The 16,772-nt window shown below is 46.4% G+C and overlaps 2 protein-coding genes across 3 annotated transcripts; both read left to right on the top strand.

The window, feature by feature from the left end:
- Positions 1-4,151: 4,151 nt before the first annotated feature.
- Positions 4,152-7,913, top strand: LOC120686902 (trihelix transcription factor ASIL1-like). Its single transcript, XM_039969095.1, has 2 exons — positions 4,152-5,937; positions 7,469-7,913. Exons 1-2 carry the CDS (start codon positions 4,941-4,943, stop codon positions 7,477-7,479), a joined length of 1,008 nt encoding a protein of 335 aa, XP_039825029.1. The 5' UTR covers positions 4,152-4,940; the 3' UTR covers positions 7,480-7,913.
- Positions 7,914-9,395: 1,482 nt separating this feature from the next.
- LOC120686798 (cyclic nucleotide-gated ion channel 17-like) lies at positions 9,396-16,764 on the top strand. Of its 2 annotated transcripts, XM_039969009.1 has the most exons (8): positions 9,428-9,748; positions 12,489-12,993; positions 13,460-13,672; positions 14,022-14,311; positions 14,433-14,544; positions 14,842-14,883; positions 15,428-15,664; positions 15,858-16,764. In XM_039969009.1, exons 1-8 carry the CDS (start codon positions 9,693-9,695, stop codon positions 16,563-16,565), a joined length of 2,163 nt encoding a protein of 720 aa, XP_039824943.1. In that variant the 5' UTR covers positions 9,428-9,692; the 3' UTR covers positions 16,566-16,764. The 2 variants fall into 2 exon arrangements, with proteins under 2 accessions (XP_039824950.1, XP_039824943.1); XM_039969016.1 differs by lacking the exon at positions 14,842-14,883 and having other exon boundaries at positions 9,396-9,748.
- Positions 16,765-16,772: the final 8 nt, after the last annotated feature.

Genomic DNA, 16,772 nt, shown 5'->3' on the forward strand with positions numbered 1-16,772 from the left:
AAATCGGATAAAATTCACCGAAATTTCGGAACGGAATTTCGTTACCGCCGATCACTGGGATTCGGAAAAAAAACGAAATTGTAAACCCTGCTTGTGCATCAGCTCGGCGAGAAGGAAATCGCCCGCTCCGGACTCTCTCTCCAACGTGGCCCTTTTTCTATTGACGTGTCCTTTTTCGCCGGCTCCCACCCTTTGGGCTGTGTTTAGATCCGTAAAATAGTGGTAAAAAGGATGACATCGGATATTGTAGCACTTTTCGTTTGTTTATGGTAATTATTATCCTACCATGACCTAACTAGGCTCAAAAGATTCGTCTCGTCGTGTACATCAAAACTATACAATTAGTTTTTTTATTTACCTACATTTAATGCTCCATGCATGAGGCAAGAGATTTGATGTGATAGGTGAATAGTGAAGTTTGGAGAGAGAAATTTTGAAACTAAACACAGCCTTAGACCCTGTTTGGTTTCCATAAGTCTCTAGCCCATCCAAAAGACCCTGGGTCTAAACAAAAGTCACATCTTGTTTGTTTTCAATAATTAAAGGGACTAAACCTCATTAAATGGTGTGTTCAAAAGACATTTTTACCTCTTCTCCCTACATGCATGCGGATAGGGTAGGGGGCAGTAGGTGGAATTGTAACCCAAAAATTCCTAAAAGCTCCTCATGAGGATCTTCTTCAAAAAAAAATTACCCTAAAAAATCTCTAAAAATCCCACCTGTTTGGTTTTAAAGTCCCATAAATCCTAGGGACTCCAACCAAAGTCCCCCAAATCAAAGAGAGCCTTACCATACTATGCTCTTACCGAGGCTTCGGATTGCAAGGATCCTGTCTGCGTCGCTGTACGGAGAGGGGATGCCCCTGTCAGGCTGGCACTCACCTTGATAATCTGCTACGGTGATATGCTGGTCGATTCAGGTGGACAATACTGTCACACTGTTTCGCTGCATTCAACCAACAATATTTTTTTTCTTACACCAAACCAACAGCAGCCACCAGCCACCAGTCAACTAGCAGTATTTTTCTCTCACAACAAATCAGCACCAGCCACCAGCCACAGCACAGCGAACACAAGCAGTATACATCACGCCTGATTCTCTCCTGCATTCTTTTAAACAGCAACGCCACTGATTCGGATTTTGTTTTCGGCATTTGGGGCTGGACTGGCGTCACCGGTGACCTAGTAGAGGTTGAGGGGAGATCGTCGAGGAGATTCGCTCGCCCTGGTTGGTAGCACGAACCACAGAGCCACCGGGCTTGTCGTCCCAACAAGGCAACAAACCCCAAGGACGGTCAATTTGCAGCCTAATTATGTTAGCTACCAGCATCCGTCTTACAGTACATCTCTATTGTAAATTTGTAATCCACCGCGATGCCACCGGCCGCGATGCTGCTGATTCGTCCCCGAACCAGCCAAAGCCTGGCTCCTGCGTCTGCGCCATTGCTCTGCCGGCAGGGTGCGTTGGGGCGGGACACCGAGACATGGAGCCAGCCGGACGGAGGGAAGACGAGGAGTCAGAGCGCTGGGAGGAGAAACATGCCCCCCCGCGGGCCCCGAGCGAGCTCTGCAGAACGAAACGTGCTGGGCTTTTTGCAGCGATGCCGGACCCAGCCCAAAACTTCCACTTGGTTTCTCAGGCGGCTAGAGGCCCAACCAGATCGCCATCTACCCGCGGTGCGGATCAATAGGATTTCGGGAAGTTGAGTGGAAAATCCCGCTGGATTTTGAGTAGGGCGGGCCGTCGCGGTCGGCATCTCATCCCGGGGTCGTCGATTGCGGCGTGGAGGGCGCGCATCTGCTCTGATTGGGTCCGCCAGGCTACGGGTTTCGAGTTTGACGGTCACCAACGCCCCGCGCGGTCAGCAGTTAGGTCCCGTATGTCACCAGCGAGCGACCACATGAAAAAGGCCGCGTTGTGCGGGTACCATGACTCCATGAGTAGCAGCACCTCTGACAGGGTCACAGATGCCACGCGCAGGATAGTAGCAGGCCATTCCATTCCATCCATGGCATCGTCGCGTCCGATGTTCCGCGCAGCGAGCACTTGATCATTCAGTGGAAGTAGGGCAAAAGGACCGGAAAACGCTCGATGGGAAGGGAACAAAGTGCCGCTACTGTTCGGTGCCTTTTTAAAGGACGGTCGGGATCGGTGCTCTCCGTAGCTTTTGCTCGTCAGGCGCTGCCCTAGATGGCGCCACGCTAGCGTGGTCGGCGGGTTGTCTGGGGCGGTGCCTTGTGCCGCTGCCCGTCGCCCGCCGGAGTGGAGCTCGACATGGACTTGGCGGGCAGCAGAGCGCAGAGGCGTGTGGTGGCTGCCGCTCAGGCTTTGTTTCCGCGGATTTTTTTAAGTCTCTCTCATATTAAAAGTAATTTTAATATTTTGGAGTATTAAATAAAATTAATTTATAATTTTTTTGGCAGCTGAGTGCTAATTCCCCAGACGAATCTAATGAACCTAATTAATCTATAATTTGCTATAGTAATGCTACAAAAACCATCCGCTAATCATGAATTAATATACCTCATTAGATTCGTCTCGCAGTTTAGCCCAAGGATTCTACAGTTAGTTTTATAATTAAATTTTATTTAATGCTTCTAAATACTAAGATTCTCTTTAATATGAGATGAAATAAAATTTAGCTCCCGAACCAAAAAACCCTACTCAGCCGCTCAGGTCGGGCAGCCTGCTGCCACTGTCCGTCTTGGAAGAGAATGAGTGTGTTTTGATTGTGCAGCAGCAGCACAGTCGCTCCAGTATTAAGCAGTAGCATCCTGTTAGTGTTTTACCTAACATAATCGGCCACAAGGCCACTTCCATGTCCCGCAGCGCAATTCCCGTGGTCAAGGCGGACAGGCGCGGGCGCGGCCGCGGCCGGCGGGCTGGGGGAGAAGAAAAAAGATGCCGAGGCGCCGTGCCACGCCAGCGGCCACCAACCGCGGGCAAGTGGAAACCGAAAGCGAGGTGGGCGTGGCCGCGTGGACGGCCGGGCGGGCGGGATCATGGATGGAGGTCGCTACCACCAACCGCGCGCGGCCCGCTGGCTGCCGTGGAAAACGACCTCTCCCCCGCACGCGGTGGGTTCCACCACGGTGACGGCCCCCACCCGCCACCCCCGCTCCTGCGGCGCGGCACGGTAGATCAGTCCACCGCGCTGCCGGCCAGCGCCAAAAGCCGCCGGCTAGGAGCCGCCGCGGCGCTGTGATTCGTGAGCCGCGACACGGGATCCCCTCCCGTGATCTCCCCTGCCCGCGCCGCGGACGCGTTCGCTCCCCTTCCCACTCCCACGATGGCGCACGATTCCTTACCCGCCCCGGGGCCCGGCCGCCCCGCGCGCCCGCGGTCTCCGCGCCGCTGCGCTGCGCCGTGTCCGGCGGATCCGGTCAGCGCTGGCGTCACGCCCCACTCCGCGACCGCCCCGCCCGGCCCCCTGCCTAACCCAGATGCGGTCCGACGCGCGCCTCCACTGCCCCCCGCGCCGCCTCGCTGACGCGCGGGGCCCGGCGGCGCCCACAGCTGGCGCGGGGCGGCAGTTGGCGCGCCGGGCGCGCGCCGGCGGTGGGAGGCGGCCGCCCGCGCCTGGAAGAGGACGACGGGCCGACCCTACGGTTGAAAACGACCCAAATATTACCGTTCCGACTCGTTCATTTTTCTATTTTTGTCTGTTCATTTCTGTATTTGTGGGATTCTGTTTCCGTATTTACAAAAATAAAAATGAGGTTTCTTCGTCCGTTTCCGAAGAATCCCGTTTTTACATGAAATTAACCCGTATTTATTTCATTTTTCATCACGTTTTAATCTACATAAAATATGTCTAAAAAGTAAAAATTGATATGTTCAAAAACATGCCAATCATTAACTATGCATGTTAACATGTTAACATATGGCATACTAGTGAATATTGGACTAATAACTTCGTATATGTATATTATTTTGTGATTTTGTTAATGTATACTCGAGAATATTTGATCGTGTTATTCTTTCCGGCTCAACATCCGTATTGGTTCGTTTTTTATTTTTGCGTAACCCGATCCCGTTTCCGTACCCGTATTTTTCGAAACTGATCTCGTTTCCGCCAAAAAAAAAAAAAACATAGAAACGGAAGTACATCCGTTTTCATCGCTAGCCGAGCCGGGCGGGGGCCCGCCGCCTCCCCCGTTCCGGTCTCCCACTTTCCGCGGCCGCGCTCCCCCACCTCGTGCTCCCTCCCTTTCCTCCGCCCCGCACCCGCCAAGACGATTCCCTCTCCTCTCCTCCTACCCAACCGCGGAGGGAGGGAGCCTGCGACGAGCACAGGCAGCGCACTCCCGTGCATTTGGAAGCTCGGATCCCGCCGCTCCCGTCCAGGTCCATCCACCCTGCCCCCTCTCGTTCCGGGCCCCGACTGTTCTCGAGCGTCCCCCGTCCCCAGCTCGGTCAGCTCACCAGCTCGGTCTCCTCTTCCTCCCCGTGTTCCGTCCGGTCGGTCCTCGGCTTGCTTACCTTACAACTTGTTCGTCCCGCTTGCTCGCTGAATCTCTCTGCCGTGGTCAGCCCACCTCCGTGTCCCGGGCAATTCCCGCTCGAGCGCGCCATCTGCTGCCAGCGTGCGCGGTGGGAACAGACGGGCCTTGCCTTTCTGGTGTAAGCAAGTTTTCACCTCCCGGAATTTGCTTCTTTTGGTCAATCTTTCCTGGGCTTTCAGGTCTCAGCATCACCTTTTGCCGCGATCTTTCCGTCTGATCGGGCAGTTTAAGGTTGGAGTGCCTCCTTTTTCTGCGAATTCAGTCTGTGGCGCAGCTGTTTGATCTCATGCGGCAGTAGCTTCAGCAAAGATCCCCGCATGCCGCGATCTCCCTCCGAGCCGTTCGCCACGGCGTAGCTACAGCCTCTCGGTCGCTCAATCATTTGGCCTGCGCGGGCTGCGAGATTCGGGTTTCCTTCTCGGCTTCCACGCCGCCATGGACGGGCACGGGCTCCCCGACGCCGACGCGGCGCCGCTGGCGGCCGCCGCGCCGCCGCAGAAGCGCGACGAGTGGAGCGAGAGCGGGATCGTGCGCCTGCTCGAGGCCTACGAGGCCAAGTGGCTGCTGCGGAACCGCGCCAAGCTCAAGTGGAGCGACTGGCTCGACATCGCCCGCGAGGTGTCCGTGCATTGCGCCGACGACGCCGCCGCCGCGGGGAAGCCGCCCGGCGGCGGCAACAGCGCCAAGACCCCCAACCAGTGCAAGAACAAGATCGAGTCCATGAAGAAGCGGTACCGGGCGGAGTCCGCCGCGGTGGCGCGCGCAGGCCCCGCCGCCGCCGGCCCGTCCTGGCGGTTCTTTGCCCGCATGGACGGGCTGCTCAAAGGGCCGGCCGTCTGCTCCGGTCAGGTGCAACAGGCAGACTTGAGTAACAGTATAGACCTGCGAGCTCCGGCCAAAGCAGAGGCCGAGGTAGAAGCAGATTTTGCCGTGCAGTTGACGGATGCGGGTCCAGGTGCATTCTCTGATCTGATGAACATTGACACAAATGGCGCTGCCCCGGAGAAAGCCGAGAAAGTTGGCAACAGCGTGCAGAAGGAGAGCAGGGCTGCAGATAGCGACGCCAACGTGAGCTCTCCAAGGAGTAAGGTGGCGAACGAGGACGTCGAGGAGGTGGACAAGGTCTGGGACCGGCCCAAGAAGAGAAAGAGCACAGAGTTTGATATAGCAAAGAGCATCGAGCTGCTGGCTAGCTCATACTTGAAGATTGAGCACGCCAGAATGGAGATGTACAGGGAGACGGAGAGGATGAGGGTTGAAGCTGAGATTAAGAAGGGGGAGATGGAGCTCAAGGGAACAGAAATCATGGCAAAAACGCACTTGCAGATCGCTAAGCTTTTTGCAAAGAGGTTGAAGGAGGGCAGTGGCAAGACTGGTGGCAGTTCGTCAGTAACAGCTGAAGTGGACACCCATACAAAGAAAGGCGAGAATGGTTAGTGTCGACACAACATCCTGATAACATGTTTATATTTCTTCAAAAATTCCTAAAATTGGACCAGTGTGTAGTTTTCTCTCTGTGAGAGTGCTCCATTTGCTAAGTCTGTACTTCTACGTCTGTTCCTGAAATTCATGGATAGGATGGAAACTTCAGCCTAAATTAATTATGGCAGTTTTCTCTGGGAGAAGTTGATTATTATGTAAAATTGTAGGACACCTTGAGAGTTTATGTAGTGGTAGGACTGTAACATTTCTATTTCACTGTTGTTACCTGCCTTTTCTTATTCTTATATCTGAGTGTTAGCAATCCATTTGTGGGTCATCATTTCTCCATCAAAGACTCAAACTATCCGTACAAAATATCATCGTGTCTGTAAATAGTTGGGCAGGCATATTAAGCCGCTGCAATATGCACGGAGCCTGATTGGTATTTTGAGTTGAGACCAGCATAGTACTTGGACATATGTGCTAAGTTTAAATCTTGTTCCGGGACCGCATTTTCTTTACTTGTGATGAAGGGATTGATTGCAGACTGATATAATGGGTGCATGCAATTTTGTTTCAGAATGAAGATTAAGTGTAATGCATGGAATAGAATACAATTTTACCTCCTTCACAGCCCTAAGAACAACTTGACCTATTATCACATATGTTCCAAACACATGGTTCCAATAAAATGATCTTGCAAATCCATATTTTTTATTCTGCGAAGTAAAATGTAAATGTGGAATACCATCTACTTACTTCGTATACATGCTTTAGCACACTTGATTGTTAATGATTTGTATTCAAGTGCAATTCTGTACATCCCGAAAGTATAATTGCAAGCGTGATCCCATCATTCTGACAACATTCTGGGGCTATTAATAGACTGAACTTAGTGGCTGTGTACTCTAGGAACCATTGATGTGTCGATAATGGGCTTAAAACATTGAAATTTCGGATTACTTTTTGTTTCCTCTACATTCAGATGAAAATTTTAACTTTCTAAGAAGAATCCTCTGATCCTCTATGTAAACAAGATTGACCTCATAAAAGTTGAGCCATACTTCTTTTTTGATGAAGCTGTGCATTTGCTAGCCGATATGCAGAATCAGCCACAAATGTCATATTGATAGCCTTGTGCTAGCGCTATGATGTTTTACTGTGTTTCGATATAGCAAACATAGGGGCTTCCAAGTTCCTGACGGATTTGCATTGAGAAGTTGAAACTGCCCTGAGTGGTTTTTGTTCTTGTGTGCCTCAGTCATTGTTGTGTTGTATCAGGGACTCTGCATTTTTTATATCACAACTCTTTTACTGTTATATATGTATTCAGATTTCAATTTGGATGAAAAGAAATAAAGAATTCTACAGGTGTGCTTGTTTCGTCATAGAACAAATTTTGTTTGTACCAGAAGCAATATAGTACTCTGCTTTTCAAAAGAAAAAGAAGCAATATACTGGAATTGTGTAGCTGCATTGTTCCCTTATATTATTTTGCTGTGGCCAATTATCTTCTCACCCTTGGGCTTATGAATTTTCAGGTTCAGGGTGATGTGCTTTGAGAAGCACACCTAATATTCAGGTTCAGGGTCATGCTCAGCAGCTGATTCTATTGCAGGCCTTAGGTGTCCTTCGTACTGCACTATTTCTGGGCACCAAATGTATGTGTCTGATTGATCCAACTGGGTGGAGAAATAGTTAGCTCTAGAATTAAACTACAGGTGCAATAATGGGAGCGACGATATGGTTGTTACCCCATTAGTGGGACTACAAAAGCAAAATTTTGAATCAGTGATTTACATGTCTGAAAGCTATCTATCCCCTTCTGTCCCTGAAGTAAGCTACTGACAACCGCCATTTGACAAGCCCATCCCCATATTGTGAAGAGATGAAGCAGCATTCGCGTGATAACCTGTATCTTGCTGAGACTTCCCCCCTTGACTATTATTAACTAGTTTTTCGGAGAGTTTGACTATGCGGATCCAATTCAAAAGGTCGGCTTAATGAAGAACAAAACTAAACATGAACCGGACTGTGTTTTTGTGTGCGTGTGAAAGTTTGAAAAATGATGTCTTTGTTGCTGCAACATAAAGAACTGCTTCCTACCTCCGTTCCAGAAAATAGTTGCTGTCCGATCTTCTCCGAGGGGGATCATGGATCCAAGCAGGGGCCAGAAAGCTCGCTGCTCTCGGCTGGCATTGTAGCGTGACGACTAGAAGAATCCTTTCTAGCTAGGGCCTCGGTGCTTTCTTTAGGTTGTAATCTTGTGCTGTTTAGTCCCCCGTGAGCCATCTAGTGGTGTGTGCGCGTCCCATATGGCCCGCCTTGTAAAAATAATTATCATTCTCTTTTTAATGGAATTATACATAGTACTCCTACGTATTTTCAAAAAAAAAAAGTTGCTGTCCAATAACATAGAGGATAATCTTTTACTCTCTTGAGTAAACTTCAATTGCTCTCAGGTGTCCCTTTGGAGGTTGTCACCTAAACTCATGAACTTTTAGTGTCATCGTCTTTCGGTGATTACATAGCTTCTTCTCCGCGCGCCCGACGATGTTAACAGTTGTCTTTAGAGGTAAGACCGCTACAGAAAACTAGCCTGGCACCGGTGGCAGGACTCAGGAGAGCCGATGATCGGTCACTCTATTCCACTAGCTGCTTCTGTAGTCAGCCAATAGTATTTATCTCTCACACCAAATCAGCACCAGCCAATTAGTAATAATTTTTTCTCACAACAAACCAACACCAGCTACAAGCCGCAGCCAACAAAATAGAGTATGCAAGCAGCATGATTGAGACAAGGCGGTGACAAAGAAGCTGCCGTGCAGGGTAGGGCCTCACAATCGTTAAAGGCCGTGTTTGGTTCAGGGGAGAAAAAGTTTTCATGAAAACTTTTCGCCCCTTTGACCATTAATTAGAGGTATTAAATGAAATCTAATTACAAAATAACCTCCACAAGTATGTTACTGTAGCATGTGTTGTAGTTAATAAGGTCTTTGACCGCATGATTAGAGGATAATTAGGCACGGTTACTGTAGCATCACTGTAATCAACACATGGTGGAACTTGACTCATTAGATTTGTCTCGAAAAGTTACACTCATCTGTAAAAAGATTTCGCAAATAAATTTCGTTTAATACTCCATGCATGCATTCGTCTTTTTTGAATTTTTTTTCACCCTATGAACCAAACATGGCCAAAGAACAGAGAAGCAGCAGTTAGCAGGAAGAACACAAAGGAAAAAAAATAAGGCTGGCCATTCAACAGCCGAATAAAAACTAGAGTGCTTGGATGGGTAAACGAATTTTGTCTCGAATTTATGTACGTATATTAGGATTCTCCCCCCAGAAATAATATTGCTACTGTAATGGGAATATTAGTAAACTAGACACACCTGTCCCCACATGTCAGTGGCCGCGTTGCACAGCCTGTGTGGGCTTCTTGTGTGGCCCAAGCTTTTGACAGCCGGATGTACAGGCAGCATGCGAACTGCAGAGTCGCAGCGGCAGTCACCACTTGGTCCAACCCCCCTTTGGGCTCTGGCTAAAGAACTGCAAAAAGATCGCATTTTTCTTTTCTATATCTCCGTCCTTCTACTCGAGTTCTTCCGTTCTTCGGAATCGTCAAATTGAGTGTCTCGAGTTTGCCATGGTGGTGATTTGGAACCGGAAGCGCTGCGCTCCCCCTCTGATCCCCTGACCGGCCTCGCTGCAGTTCGGCGCCAGATTTGCGCGGGTGGAGGGTGGGAGAGCAGACGCGGCCGCCATGTTTGGGTCCAAGGTACAGGATGAGGTGGAGATGCAGAGGAGGCCTAACAACAGGTGAGTTTCTTGATTCCGCGCGGCTTCCTGTTCCTCTGCGAGTATTTGAATTTTGACCTTGTGCATCGGCCTGCCGGAGTCGATGAGTAGCTGTTACAATTTTGCTGAATGGGTTGACTTTGGGTTGATTTTTGGGGAGCAAGAGAGTGGAGGCGGGAAGATTTATGCTCGATTCCAACCGAGAGGGGATACGAGGTGCTGGCGTATAGCTTGTGCGATATGTCCTCTCTACCTCGAGGAGTGGGAGAGGACTAATTGAAACTTTGATCCGATTTGACTCTGGATTCTAGTTGCTTTACTGAATAGAGGGTAGAGATAAGTCTTAAGATTGAAAGCAAGAGGGGTTTGTTGGAGATCAAACCAAAGTTCAGAAGAGCCCTTTGATGCTAATTGGATTCGATGGTTTTGTTGGGCATGGCAGAATTATATGTGAAAAGTGACAGTACAAATTGAAAGTGATGTAGTTCTTTCTCCTTTTCAAGGAGAGTTACTACGGTTATTTGTTTTTAAAGATTCATGTGGGAGTTTCTAGCCCTTAAAGGGAAGGAAGTGCATTTAATTCGACCAATCTTTTGTGAATATGTAGATGTAGCAATATGAACAAATGGTTATAGCCAATAAGGAATGCTGTCTTCAGATGCTTCATCAGCTGTTAGTCTCAATACAAGCAGGATGCCCATGCGTTTCCACAGAATACGAAACCAATTGCAACCATGAAAAAAATGATAACAGAGCTTTCCATTGCAATAGACAGCATTAGTTATCACATATAAAACTCCGATTTTGTTGTAATCTACATGCATTGCATAAGCATTCAGGACGAAGTTCCATGATACTTGAAACATTTTTTTTTTTGAGGAACAGAAACATCGCATCGAATTTAGGCAAAAATCAAAACATATTTTCAGAAATGCCTACCACAACAAGGTAAGCACTATTGTATTTGATTGTTACAGTCTCCGCAACCGAACATGGAATCATTACCTTCGCCACAATTAACAGTGTTCGCCTGATAATTAGATGCCTGAATGCCTGATTCATAGGAATCTGGTAAAAGCTGATGGCATGTAAATTGCATCCAATGAAAAGAGAACTACCCTGTTACAGAATACAAATCAGGACATTAGCTCATTGGCCTTTTTGGCCAACCCAACTAAATGTCACAGACTGGCATATTGAATTTGCTGAACACCGACCATAGACAAAGGACAGATCACTGGCTTAGCTTGAAAGCAGATGTGAATCACCATCCAGGTTGGAGTGTGCCAACCATGGAATGTTGCCAGCAGTCTGCTTATATGCCCATGCGCCGCTCGATCCAATCACCGTCGCAAGGCCAAATCTTGCGGCATCCCGGATTAGCCCGCATTTGTGCTGGAGAGAGGTGGTGGCGATGTGATTTGTTGCTTCACTGCAGCGGAGATGTGCATTGCCGTGGTGGTGACTCCAGTGAGGTAAATGGGAAAAGGCAATGGCATTGGTTTTGGTTTTGGTTTTGGTTTTGGTGGGCGGTGCATGGTGGAGATGGCGATTATCAGAGTTGGCGGTGGATGAGGTGAAGGAGCTAAGGTGGGCACCAAGAGAAGTCGGCACTCTGATTGAGTGGGCTGCAAGATGGGAGCGGAGGACAAAGCAGAATAGCAGATGGTGAGGCTTGGCTGTGGCATCGAATAGATGATCACCACCTCTCAGTGGCTGCGGAGATGAATGGGACCGGGCATTTGGACCCACCTAGGACTGGTAGAAAAGCTCGTGACTTGTTAGCTGGCTCGGCTCGTTCATAGGTTCATCTTAGTTCAGCTCGGCTCGAGCTCTCAAACAAACCAAGCCAAGCCTGGATTTCAGCTTGTTTTCTTAATGAGCCAGCTATTGAGTTGCATGCACCAACCAATTCAACTCAAAAGCTTAACCTGATAGGGAGAGGTGGGCAATTCACTTATACTTCAACACCAGCTCGTAAACCACTCGTGACCTATTTGATTGGCACATTAGACTTACTAAATGTGATACTGTTTATCAACACAGTGGTATTGTTATTTGGCTAAAAATTGTCATTCAACTTAAAGTCAAATCTAGTGCTAATTAAGTCTATTTTGAGTCTCCACACATCTATTTATCTCAATTTATTGATTTGTGATATTTATTTCTGTAATGTCATCATCATGAGCTGCACTTTTGGATATTATTAGCATCCTGAAATTATCATATGTTTATTAATGTCACCTTTGATCTTACCATTAGTATTGAACAATGCTCTGCTCGTGAGCCGGCTCGAGCTTTTCGAACGAACCAAGCCAAACTCGATTTCAGCTCGTTAGCCTTAACGAGCTGACTCGTTATCAGGGGCGAAGCCAACTGAAAATGGCGGCTGGGCCTTTCCTATGGCATGCTGAGGTCTTCGCCTTTAGAGAACAGTGCCAAACAGCGATTCTCACTGATTTTCACAGATCCATCAAGGTCAGCTGACCCCGACATCCAAGCCTAGCTCTGCCCGTAGTCGTTATCAAATGAGTCCTAAAGAGCCGAGCTGGCTCGTCAGCCACCCACTCACCTGTTTGCATATCTGAGAGGGTTGGAGATGGATGAGGATGACGTACCATCATCACCAACACAAAATGAAAATTTTAAAGCAGTGAAGATTTGAAGCACATGTATTTTTTTTCAAAATTATGGGTCTTCATGTGTTAATCATTTTGACACTTCGCTTATTCTTCTGACTAAGTTTCTATCCTGCCTTTAGGATCTTTCCTGACGAGAGACAAAATCAATCTAAGCCATTATATCAAGCTGCACGTGCTGACAGATTTGGTGCAAATAGACTAGATGTGAAGAATCCTGAGAAGCTTAAGGTGTTAAATGAAGGCAACATACCATGGCACCAGCGTATTCTAGATCCTGGAAGTAATATTTTACTGAGATGGAACAGGGTGTACCTTATGGCATGTTTGTTTGCTCTTTTCATCGACCCATTTTTCTATTACCTTCCATTGGTTAGAAAAAATGATAATGGATCTTCATGTGTCGCCAAGGATCAGGGACTGAGCATAGGAATCACTGTCCTACGATCACTTGCTGATTTGTTTTATATGTTGAACATAGCTATCAAGTTTCACACTGCATATGTGGATCCGAAGTCCCGGGTCCTTGGTAAGGGAGAGCTTGTTGTGGATATTAAGAAGATTCGACGAAGATATATCAGAACTGATTTCTTTGTAGACATACTTGCAGCTGTGCCACTTCCACAGGTAAGGACCTCACAGAGTTATGTTGCTGCAGTTCTCGCTGTATAATTTAAATGCTTATATTACAGCCATTTTTAGTGGTACCACAATCAGCTCAGTTCATGTCAGTAACTATAACAAATCCCGCTAGCATTGTAAGGGCTAGCTCGTGACTTCAAAAAGGTGGACCCAGCTAACATTCAACCTGGAAGAGCAAAAAAGATAGTTGCCTTGACGTTTCAAAACTCAGAAGTATTCATGTCTGATATCATCTGAGCTAATTCAAATCCACTTTAGATCATAAGCAAACATTCAAAAACAAAATTCAATTGTGATCAGCAAATTAGCTTAACTAAATTCTTGTAGAGCAATGTTGCCTGTGCAGCTAAATGTTTTTTGAACAATGGTTAGCCCTAATGTTGAATAAACATACAGCGCAACACTTCTGTAGTGATGACTTGAATCTTTCTGGGGTGCCTTTGTTTTGCAGGTTACTGTGTGGTTAATTATGCCTGCGATCAAAAGGTCAGATGACAATGTCCGGAACACTACATTTGCTCTCATAATTGTGATTCAATATGTCATAAGAATGTATCTCATCGTTCCTCTAAGCAATCAGATTATCAAAGCTGTTGGAGTAGTTGCAAAGTCAGCTTGGGGAGGTGCAGCATACAATCTTCTGCTCTACATGCTCGCAAGCCACGTATGGTCATCATATTTGCCTTTTAAAATTATTTTATAAAATTTATGGGGACGCTAATTTGCACATCACAAGCCATGATTTCTTTGCTTCTGATGTTGTTGCCTTGTCTTCTCTTCATATGGGATCTAAAATATTTCTTTCTGATTTGACAAATATATCCATTGTCCTGGAATGCACTAAAATTCAGACTTATGATGTGCATAAAGAAACAGTACTGTTTCAAGTAGGACATTCATGTGAGCTCAACTATGTGAAACAATGCTATTACTAAAATCTTGAATCGTTTCATTACACTTTGTATGTTTGATACTAATATAATGTTACTTATGACCTGTGTGCATCGCTGCAGATTACTGGTGCAATATATTATCTTCTCTCCGTTGAACGGCAGATTACATGTTGGGATCAGCAGTGCTCCAACAATACATCTTGCAGCCTTAGATTTATAAGTTGTGAGAATATTGATTCGAATGGTTATCAAGAGTGGCGAAATAATACAGAGATATTTAACAAGTGTGATGCCAATAATGATACATTTAACTACGGAATGTTTTCTAGTGCACTGACTAAAGGCGCTGTCTCATCTCCACTCGCTGAGAAATATTTTTTTTGTCTATGGTGGGGCTTGCTGCAGCTTAGGTAGTGACCATCATGTTACCTTGTGTTCTTTCAGTTGCCTCTTAGATAGGGATGGGTTTGTATGTCTCTTAATACAATTACTAATGTTAATCTTATTCTGTGTCTGTTGTCACCTTTTCAGTTCAAGTGGAAATCCTCTACAGACAAGTGCATTTATTGTAGAGAACACATTTGCAATAGCAATTGGTGCTATCAGTCTTATACTATTTGCTCAGTTGATTGGCAATATGCAGGTAGTTTGATAAATTCTTTCTTCTGAACTGCAATAGGAAGTTTTTGAGTTGATAGTTCTTACGTATGCTTGTCTTACCTTGTTAATCCTAGGATGAACTTGACATGAGTAATTGCACTACTTCCTAAGTCCCAAAAAACAAGTCACTCTAGGATTCGAAATTTGTCCCAAAAAACAAGTCATCTTACCCGATTTGGAAAGTGCTTGTGGGTGCAAGAATCAAATAGCACCAAATATGGATAATAAATAGGGGCAAACATGGTCATTTTACCTTGTTAATTTGTCCTAAAATTTGTAGGATGACTTGTTTCTTGGGATGGAGGGAGTATGTGATAAACTGGTAAGCAAATTTTAAAAGTGAACTAGTTTGGCAAAATTACCATGTTATAAGTTTCATTGTGCACAACAAGTGTTATGCTATCGTAGCTTGATGTGCTCACTGGTTGACCGGTGCTCCAAGTATAGAGAAATAGCCAAATAGGGAGATATGAGAGAGGAGCTAGAGCTTCTGGTTCATCCCAGCTTTTACTCCAGCTTTCTTTCTGTTTTGCTTGTGCTTTGTGTTTGTGTTGTTTTTATTTCTTTCCTTTTTTGTTAGCTACTTTGGTTCCCTGTATACTTTCAACTTTATTCCTTCTTAATATAGTGACGGGCAGTTCTCCTTTCGAGGAAAAAAAAGGTGCCAGGCTATCATATTTTTTCTGTCATTTGCACAATGGATGCATCAAATATATGAAGTATGAATATCCATATTATGGTTTGAAAATCTGATAATAAAAATAATAAATCGATTGCTATTTTTTTGTTCAGTAAGCCACTTTCCACATTGATAACAGCCCACTTAGATTGCGGAGATCACTTACTTCCTATTCTTCTTCATTCAGACATACCTGCAGTCTGTCAGTAAAAGGCTTGAAGAGTGGAGACTGAGGCAAAGGGACACGGATGAGTGGATGAGGCATCATCAACTCCCAGCTCACCTTCAAGAACGTGTCAGGCGGTTTGTTCAAGTTAAATGGCTTGCAACACGAGGAGTAGAAGAGGAGTCCATCTTGCAAGCTTTGCCTGCTGATATACGTCGGGATGTGCAGCGCCATCTTTGTTTGGACCTTGTTCGACGTGTAAGTTGTGGTTATACTCTCTCTTCCCAGCTGAATAAGTATAATTTTTAGTTTCTGAAAGTTTCTGATGGAATACTTACTGTATTTGGATGGAAAGAAACAAAATGACGCTCTATTTGCTGTTGCTTCTACTGCTAGTTGAAACTTTATATCCAATTCCCCGGCATGTTTTTTACTCCTTTCTGCGATGCAGGTCCCTTTTTTCTCTGAGATGGATGACCAACTTCTTGATGCCATCTGTGAGCGGCTGGTGTCATTCCTGTGCCCCGAGAATACATATATCTCTCGTGAGGGTGATCCGGTGAACGAGATGCTTTTCATCATTCGTGGCAAACTAGAGAGTTCAACAACCAACGGTGGCCGTAGCAACTTCTTCAACTCCATCATCCTGCGCCCAGGTGATTTCGCAGGTGAAGAGCTGCTGACATGGGCTCTGCTTCCGAAGACCAATGTCCACTTCCCGCTTTCGACAAGGACCGTACGGAGCCTCACAGAGGTTGAAGCCTTCGCCCTGCGAGCTGAGGACCTCAAATTTGTGGCAAACCAGTTCCGGAGACTTCACAGCAAGAAGCTCCAGCACACATTCCGGTTCTATTCGCACCACTGGAGAACTTGGGCTGCCTGCTTCATCCAGGCAGCGTGGCGGCAGCACCAGAGGAGAAAGCTTGCTGAAAGCCTCAGCCGATGGGAGTCATACTCATGGTGGTCAGAGGATCACCAAGTTGCCAATAAACCCAGACATGAAGGCACCTCAAGCGGTGGTACGACGATTGCTGAGGGTGCCATTGCCCATATGCATAAGCTCGCATCTGCTTCCAGAAGGTTCCGTGCTGATGACACAGCTATTCGCAGGCTGCAGAAGCCTGATGAGCCCGACTTCTCGGCAGACCATTTCGATTGAACCTGATGCTTTGCAACTGGAAATACATGTTGTACAATTACAACCTTAGTACTCTACTGTAATTTTGAATTTTTACTGCACAAGAATTTTAGTGGTGTTAATTGTGATAGAAAAGTTGTATCTACATCCTTAACTCCAGAATCTACCCTGATAATGTATAGACTTTATCTTTGCAGTGCATACTAACTTTGAGAGTTCTGAAGCCTC

This window comes from Panicum virgatum, chromosome 2K (genome assembly GCF_016808335.1).
Source record: "Panicum virgatum strain AP13 chromosome 2K, P.virgatum_v5, whole genome shotgun sequence".
NCBI lineage: Eukaryota > Viridiplantae > Streptophyta > Magnoliopsida > Poales > Poaceae > Panicum > Panicum virgatum.

Excerpts from the sequence above, each read along its gene's own strand:
- LOC120686798 (XM_039969009.1), top strand. The coding sequence starts at position 9,693 with ATGTTTGGGTCCAAGGTACAGGATGAGGTGGAGATGCAGAGGAGGCCT. Across the intron at positions 14,884-15,427 it reads AGGGAGTATGTGATAAACTG|ACATACCTGCAGTCTGTCAG; the intron begins GTAAGCAAATTT and ends TTCTTCATTCAG. Across the intron at positions 15,665-15,857 it reads GTTTGGACCTTGTTCGACGT|GTCCCTTTTTTCTCTGAGAT; the intron begins GTAAGTTGTGGT and ends TCTGCGATGCAG.
- LOC120686902 (XM_039969095.1), top strand. The coding sequence starts at position 4,941 with ATGGACGGGCACGGGCTCCCCGACGCCGACGCGGCGCCGCTGGCGGCC.